The 8,990-nt window shown below is 41.7% G+C and overlaps 1 protein-coding gene across 1 annotated transcript; it reads left to right on the top strand.

Annotated features, from left to right (window-relative positions):
• The first annotated feature begins 804 nt into the window (after window positions 1–804).
• Window positions 805–1,755, top strand: LOC128847203 (olfactory receptor 10A7-like). Its single transcript, XM_054046567.1, has one exon. The coding sequence runs from the start codon at window positions 805–807 to the stop codon at window positions 1,753–1,755; it is 951 nt and encodes a 316-aa protein (XP_053902542.1).
• The last annotated feature ends 7,235 nt before the right edge of the window (window positions 1,756–8,990 follow it).

Below are 8,990 nucleotides of genomic sequence, written 5' to 3'. Positions count from 1 at the left end.
TGGGTTCCACACCAATATCATAATCTGAAAATAGCATATTGTATAAAGTTAGAAATTGGTAAGGAAAGATTTTTCTTGCAATAGAGGATACATTTCTACCTAAAATGGTGGTTTCTAGCTAGATTTTTTTTTCCCTTGGTTGGTGGGTTGATTCTTTTTAATGAAGATTGGGTCTCTGTGTAGAGTGTCCCACTGCAGGACAATAAACTATTGTCCTAGGGAAGGACAGGTATTTGCTTGTTTAGGATAAAAACTTTCAAAGGGTGCTTATAATTAGGCTGCCCATTTCACTGCAATTCACTTGCCGTTGGCTGCCCAACCATTGCAATTCCCAACCTTATTTCTTTGGTTTGTTTCTTTGTTGTGGCTTCCCCTAAAATATAAAATCCTGACCCATTTCAGCAGTGGAACTCCAGCCTGTCCAAGGACACTGTTTTGCTTTGATAGACCAGGAAGTGAAATCTATGACTATTTGAACCAATATCTATCTGTTTTTCTGTACTATTGTACATTAGCCCCATCCCCACATTACTCGGTTGCTTGGTGTGATTTGTCAAGTTACTACACAGGTTTCCAGAGAGATTAACGTTTTCTTTAACCTGCAGGCTGATCAGATATGAAATTTATCCCAGGAGTCAAGTGAGATGGCATTTTCTCCCTTTCCCATCCGCTAGCCTCCACTCTCTACTTAGCTATTGTTCCGATAGCCAGCTGGGGGGACAATGAAAACAATGCTGATGTTTTATTGAGTGAATGTTCTTCATTTATATCCCAGAGTGAATTTCTTTCCCATGGACACAACCTATGATGAACCCAGAACAGAGAAATCAAACGTCCATCACAGAATTCATCCTCCTGGGATTCGGAACTCTCCCTGAACTTCAAATCTTTCTTTTCCTGCTGTTTCTTGTGATCTACATGGCAACCATGGCCGGGAACATCCTCATTATGGTTCTTATTGTGTTTGATTGTTGCCTTCACACCCCCATGTACTTCTTCCTAGGGAACTTGTCATGCCTGGAGACCTGCTACACTTCAACAATCCTGCCCAGCATGCTGACCACTCTCTTGAGTGGGGACAGAACTATTTCATTTAGTGGGTGTCTCACACAATATTATTTCTTTACTTCTATGGTTGCTACAGAATGCCTTCTTTTATCAGTGATGTCATATGATCGGTATTTAGCGATATGCAATCCAATGCACTATGCAGCCCATATGAGTGGCAGGTCTTGCCTCCAGTTTATAGGTGGCTCTTGGATAGGTGGCTTCCTCTGTAGTGGCATAATAACATTGCCGATATCCCAGTTAGCTTTCTGTGGCCCCAATGGTATTGACCATTTCTTTTGTGATCCTATCCCCCTGATAAATCTCTCCTGTAATGATCCTCACCTGATGGAAATGTTGGCTTTCACACTCAGCTTGATTTTCTTAGTGGTCCCATTCCTACTTACCTTGATGTCCTACATCTGCATCATTGTGACCATCCTGAGAATCCCTTCCATCACGGGGAGGCAAAAGGCCTTTTCCACCTGCTCCTCCCACCTCATTGTGGTGACCATGTATTATGGAACTCTACTGATTGCCTATATGTTCCCAACAACCAACACACTGAGAGACTTCAAGAAAGTTCTCTCTGTCTTCTACACTGTCTTGACTCCCCTGGTCAATCCCCTCATCTACAGCCTGAAGAACAAAGAGGTCAAGGAGGCCCTGAGAAAAGCTATCAGGAAATCCATGTTTGGACAATGCTAACCAATCAATTTCCTTAGGTTAAAATAAAATAGACATACCATAGGCTTGTTTAGGGCCTGAATCCAAGCCTGCTATAGTCCAAGGTCATGTTTCCATTAGCTTCACTGGGCTTCCTGTCGTACTCTTACAGTGTCAGAGCCATGGGAGAAAGTGGAGAGAGATAGGGGTCACAGATTTTAAGTGGTCTATATAAGTCACTGGTGAGTACTACTGGGCTAGTGGGAGCTTTGAACTTGTGGCTGCTCTAAGTTCAGACAATGAGGAGAGATTGTGCTCAGTGAGAGAGTGCAGGGATAATGGCCTCACTTGGAAAGCTGAGCATCCATTCTTTGTAGGGTGCCTCTCTCTCTCTCTCTCTCTCTCTCTCTCTCTCTCACACACACACACACACACACACACACATACACACACACACTCTGTTTATTTATAATTATAATTATATATATAAGTATAATTAACTTTTGATTCTTATAGTGTATTTCATCCCCAGGCTTCCTTCAAAAGGAACAGAAAAGCAAAAGGAAACCCTCTAACCTTTGCCACAGAACACAGGATTCCCATATAGTGCCCATCTATAAAAAGGGAGAACCGGGGAATTACAGACCAGTCAGCTTAACTTCAGTACCCATAAACATAATGGAGCAAATAATTAAGCAATCTTTTTGTAAGCACCTAGAAGATAATGAGGAGATAAGTAACAGTCAGCATGGATTTGTCAAGAATAAATCATGTCAAACCAACCTGATAGCATTTGTTGACAGGGTAACAAACCTTGTGGATAGGGGACAGTGGTAGATGTGGTATATCTTGACTTTAAAAAGGCTTTGATACTGTCTCTCATGACCTTCTCATAAACAAACTAGGGAAATACAACCTAGATGGAGCTAGAATAAGATGGGTGCATAACTAGTTGGAAAACTGTTCCCGGAGAGTAGTTATCAGTAGTTCATAGTCATGCTGGAAGGGCATAATGAGTGGGGTCTGGATCCCGTTCTGTTCAATATCTTCATCAATAATTTAGATAATGGCATAGAGAATACACTTATAAACTTTGTGTACAATACCAACCTGGGAGGGGCTGCAAGTGTTTGGAGGATAGAATTACAATTCAAAATGATCTGGACAAACTGCAGAAATGGTCTGAAGTAAATAGGGATGAAATTCAATAAGGACAAATGCAAAGTCCTCCACTTATGAAGGAACAATCAGTTGCACACATACAATATGGGAAATGACAGCCTGGGAAGGAGTACTGCGGAAAGAGATCCGGGGGTCACAAGCTAAATATGAGTCAACAGTGTACAGGTCTGTCACATCTTACGCGCATTTAACATGTGTGAATTCAGCTTTACGCGGTTGGCAAAAGTAAAAAAACAAAAAAAAAAAGAGAGAAAAATAACAATTTAATAACTGTACCTGTAGTGCAGGTGATTCCACCCGCCATTACACTCAATGTAATTTTGACTATACGCGATTTTCGCTTTACGTGCTGACTGCGGAATGTAACCCCAGTGTAAGATGCGACAGACCTGTAATGCTGTTGCAAAAAAAGCAAACAAGATTCTGGGATGTATTAGCAGGAGTGTTGTAAGCAAGTCACAAGAAGTAATTCTTCAGTTCTACTCCTCACTGATTAGGCCTCAACTGGAGTATTGTGTCCAGTTCTGGGCGCCACATTTCAGGAAAGATGTGGAGAAATTGGAGAAAGTCCAGAGAAGAGCATCAAAAATGCTGAAAGGTCTAGAAAACATGACCTGTGAGGAAAGATTGAAAAAAATGAGTTTGTTTAGTCTGGAGAAGAGAAGACTGAGAGGGGACATAATAACAGTTTTCAACTACATAAAAGGTTGTTACAAGGAGGAAGGAGAAAAATTTTTCTCCTTAACCTGTGAGGATAGGACAAGAAGCAATGGGCTTAAATTGCAGCTAGGGCAGTTTAGGTTGGACATTAGAAAACTTCCTGCCCGCATGGCAGGACTAAGTATTATCTAGACCAGGGGTTGGCAACGTTCGGCACGCGGCTCACAAGGGTAAGCACCCTAGTGTGCCGGGCCATTTTATTTATCTGCTGACGCGGCAGGTTCGGCCGATCGTGGCCCCCACTGGCCACGGTTCGCCATCCCGGGCCAATGGGGGCGGCGGGAAGCCGCAGCTAGCACATCCCTCGGCTCGTGCCGCTTCCCGCCACCCCCATTGGCCCGGGACGGTGAACCACAGCGAGTGGGGGCCACGATCGGCCAAATCTGCCGCATCAGCAGGTAAATAAACTGGCCCGGCCCACTAGGGTGCTTACCCTGGCGAGCTGTGTGCTGAACGTTGCCGACCCCTGGTCTAGATAATACTTAGTCCTGCCATGCGGGCAGGGGACTGGACTAGATGACCTCTCGAGGTCCCTTCCAGTTCTATGATTCTATGATGCAAAATTAGGGTGAAGACCGTGTGTAAGTGAATCCCTGTGAAAAAACATCAGTATACTCATGGCTTTGAAACTACGATAATCCAGGGAAACTGTCTTTTGCATTCATAGAATCATAGAGTAGGACCGGAAGGGTCCTCAATAGATCACAAAGTCCAATCCTCTGCACTCAAGGTAGGACTACATAATTACTAGACAATTCCTGACAGGTGTTTGTCTAATCTGTTCTTAAAAGCCTTCAATGAGGGAGATTCCACAACCTCCTTAGACAATTTATTCCAGTGCTTAACCACTCTGATAGTTAGGAAGTTTTTCCTAATGTCCAAACTATACCTCCCTTGCTGCAATTTAAGCCCATTGCTTCTTGTCCTGTCCACAGAGATTAAGGAGGACAACTTTTCTTCCTCCTCCTTGTAACAACTTTTTATGTATTTGAAAACTGTTATCATGTCCCCCCTTAGTTTTCTCTTCTACAGGCTAAATACTGGAAAATGGGCATTAGGGAAAGTCAAGGTTAATGTGACACATTTTTTATGCATCCTTTCTAATGATCTCTAGATGGCAGCTGTTCATATGGAATGGCAAATAGTCAGTAATTGTTAAATCCGTGACTTCAGTTAAAAAATATTGCTTAAGTCATTAAGAGTCAATCATCTTGGAATTAAAAATTTAAGCCACGGTTTGTGAAGATTCTGGTCTATTGTTCTGTTATAGCCAATTTTCTGTTTAGACATGTATCCTTCAAAGAGTTAGGCAATGGGATTTCATTCTTGTCAGCAATAGTTTTGCCAGAGATTAATTAAAAAAACAAAACAAAAAAAGAAACCTCTTTTTCCAAAATACAATGATATGAGCCACAAATATTCCACATTTGGGCACTATGAAAAACAAAACTTTGGTGACACACAATTATTCACACTGGTTATAAATTGAACTGAGACTTTATGACATGGTTAGAGAGCAAATTATGCTAGGAGAGGACTGGGAATAACAATCTGATAGTTTGCTTTGCATTCAGAAATAAGTGAATATTTGTATTCTTCTGTAAAGGCTGGAACAAACCTTTCCTTCAGGACAAGAAGCACAGTTTTGGAGTCAAGTTGCAGAATATATTGCAATACACATAACTGAAATGATTATATTGACTGTACCCAAATCGGACCATGAATTGGCTAGTGTGAATGTATAATGCTGTCCTCTACAGGATGGAATCTGTACTGTTCGGTTGCTTATCAAACATTCCAACAGACCAATTAGAGGCCTACAGTTCAAAAATGACATAAGAGCCTAAATCCCATTGCCTTTCAGTGAGATTTAGGCTGCTAAGCCTTCGAAACTAAGACACTTTTGAAAATGGGATGTAGGCACCTAAATCACTTAGACTATTTTTAAAATGTTATCTGAACAGATTGAATGAGTTTATTGGATGGGGACTGGGTACATGTCTGCTTACTATGAAGGACAACAGGAATTTTGGTTGGAGAAAATGAAAGATCAGCTAATGCTCTGCTGAGATTTAAAAAACTTTCTAAGGGAAATGGATGAGAACTCGGTGTCTAAATCAGTTAATCGGCTCTAAAAATCTAAGGTGTAAATTTTATTTCTAGGGTTAATGCATTATTTCTTGACAGTCAATGTAGCATTCACCTAATAAAGACAGAGATTTATTTTAGCATTAGAGGTTTCTTCCCTCTCCAGGACTTTCCCTTTGAGATTAGAAGTTTTACTCTACCGACATAGTATTTGGTTTATTTTTAGACAAACTTTTCCTTGCTTGTTACATTCCCCAGAACAGACGTGCCTTTGGAGACTGTACCTTCCAACAGAAGGATATATAATGAATCAGAAAAGACTTTCCACACTTGATGGAGGGCATGAGGCACAGGGCACGTTACCAGACATGACAGTGGTGCCTCGGTAGCTGTTCTGGGCTATAACGTTCTATTCACTGGGAACATGGAAGTACGTGGATCCAGTGGGGAGAGAAGATGGACTGAATAACCTGGATCCTGGTACCTGATATGCTATGTCAGGAGGTGACAACAGAGACTCCAACTTCTGATAGACCCGCTTTAGAGGTAACTCAACCTTTTCCTTCCTTCTCATTTCAAGGTTCAAGCTCAAGGTTTGGGAATCCAAGGGGAACTGGGCAATGATCTCTCCTAAAGTCCCAACCCAAAGCAAAATGGCAGAATTTGGAGAAAGAAAAGACCTGTCAGGTCACTGCTATCCTAGCTCCTTATCTGCCCCCCATCACCATGGTATCTGGGCACCTCACTGTACTGAATGTATCTATCCTCCCACAACCCCATGAGATGCTATTATCCCTGTTTTCCAGATGGGGACCTGACACACAGAGGGACACATTTATAGAGGTGTTTCGGCACCTAAAGATACAGAGACAGTCCTAGTGGGCGTTAGGTACTGCACTTACTCAGGCACCAATCCACATTCTTAGGTACCTTCCAGCCTTTGGAAATTTGGCCTGACAGTCACAGAAGGAGTTGACAAAGGAGGGAATTGAAGTAACATCTGCCAAGTCCAAGGTGAACTCTTCAAACACTGGAGCATCCTTCATTCCACTTTAAGCTTTCCTCAGGGTTACACACAAGATTTTACTTTTCTTTCTGGCACAGATCTCACTGGGGCATTGAGAGGGTTAGTGAGACGATGTGGGTACAACACGGCTGATATTTGCTGCTTTGCTCCGTGCTAAGAGCTATATACAGGCTTGGCAGAATTCAATTTTATTTGTTCAATTTCAACCAATATTGTTTTTTATTTTTAAGTTTCTTTTCGATTTTTAACTATTTTAGTTTTTATAGTTGCGGGAAATTCAGTGGGGGGTAGGGCTGGGATCAGGGTTAGGGCAATGGCGTTGTGGGGGACTCCCAGCAGTGACAACAGAGGTACAGGTGGCTCCCTAGATGGCCGAGGGGTCCAAGACACTGCAACTGCTATGACCCAGCAGAGCAGAGATCTGTGGCCAGGGCTGTGAGGAGGAGGAGAACGATGAGCCCCGGGCCATAGCAGAGGTCACCCCATAGTTGAATGGCTCCGTCCAAGGGTAGAAGCCATCCAGCAGAGGGGGGTGGCCTTTCCCATTGCCAGGGACCATTCTTCATCCTCGCAGACCAGGCTGTGGAGCTGGGTTCTTTCCCTCCAGGACCACAGCCTGCCCTTGCACCTGTAGGGATGGCTGTCACCATGCTGTGAGAGCTGGAGGCAGACAGATCCCTGCATGGCCACAGGACCACTGACACACATGCCTGTCGGTGCACGGCACGGGGGGAAGCTGAACTAACGCTGCCTGTGACCAATATTTTCTGTTGTTGGTTTCAGTGTCTCAGCTGATAGCAATGTTTACCAACATCTATCCATTGAAACCAAATCCTGCCGAGTCATGAACTCCATAATTTCATGATCACTTTCACCCAAGCTGCCTTCCACTTTCAAATTCTCAATCCATTCCTCCCTATTTATCAAAATCAAATCTGCAACAGCCTCTCCCCCAGTAGCTTTCTCCACCTTCTGAAATTAGAAATTGCCTCCAATTTGGCAGATTTGAAAAAATGGCAGATACGACAGCCACAAAAAGAGAGAGAGAGAAGTAATATTTTTTAACCAAATAAAGGAAAAAAAGAATAAAATTTAGAGCTGATAAAAAATTCTGTTGGAATATTTTCCAGCAGAAAATACCAATTCATCAAGATCAAAATGTTACATGGAAACCAATTTATTTCTAGAAAATTTTGTTAGGGAAAAGAAGTTGTTATATATTGTTTTATAAATGAAATACAATAAAATTTAAATAATTTTAAAATATACACATACAATACAATAAACAATAAAAAACATAAGTAATCTAAAATAAAAATAATCTAGAAATAAAATTAATAATACATACATTTTTAAAAAGTCAAAATTGGCATGAAAGCCAACATCTGACATCATGGAATTGCCCATAAAATGGAAATTTGGGTTCCTCATCACTCTACTAATATGAAAATATAACATTTCTTACAAATTTCCAATAGAAATTTTATGCAAGAAAGGGTAAATTTTTAGCAAAATTGATGGATTCTAGCTTTAAAAGGAGATTGGGAAACTGTATGACCAGCAGTAACATTTCCAACACTGGGGTCTAACTGTAAGGTTTTTCAAATTTCATTCTTTTTTGCATAAGATGGTCACCTGGCTGAGTCTCTGTAAGTGGAGTGTCCTACTGCAGGACTATGAGCTATTGTCATAGGAAAGGTGTGTCTGCATAAAATTTTCAAAGGGCGCTACTAGAGTTAGGCTGCCAATTTCCCCTGCAATTCATTTGCAGTTGGCTGCCCACCCATTGCAATTCCCAGCCCTATTTGCTTGGTTTGTTTCTTTGTTGTGGCTTCCCCTAAAATATAAAATCCTGACCCATTTCAGCAGTGGAACTCCAGCCTATTTTGTTCTGCTTTTAAACACCAGGCAGTGACTATTTGAACCAATATCTACCTAATGTGTCTCCTCTATCTGTGTTCCTGTGCTGTTGTGGCTGAGCCCCAACACCATTGTATCTGAGTGCTTGGTGCCATCTGTCAAGGTACTACACAGGTTTCCAGAGAGATTAACATTTTGTTTAACCTGCAGTTTGTGCAGATATGAAATCTATCTCAGGGAGCAAGAGAGATAGCATTTCCCCTCCCCTGTCTTCTATTCTCAACTCAGCTATTTTTTCAGTAGCCAGCAGAGGGAGACAGTGAAAATAATGCTGATATTTATTGAGTGAATTTTGTTCATTTATATCACAGAGTTAATTTCTTACCCATAGACACACCTC

Source organism: Malaclemys terrapin, chromosome 13 (genome assembly GCF_027887155.1).
Source record: "Malaclemys terrapin pileata isolate rMalTer1 chromosome 13, rMalTer1.hap1, whole genome shotgun sequence".
NCBI lineage: Eukaryota > Metazoa > Chordata > Testudines > Emydidae > Malaclemys > Malaclemys terrapin.
Note: the sequence above shows the minus strand (reverse complement) of the source record. Positions and strands in the feature narration are given on the sequence as shown.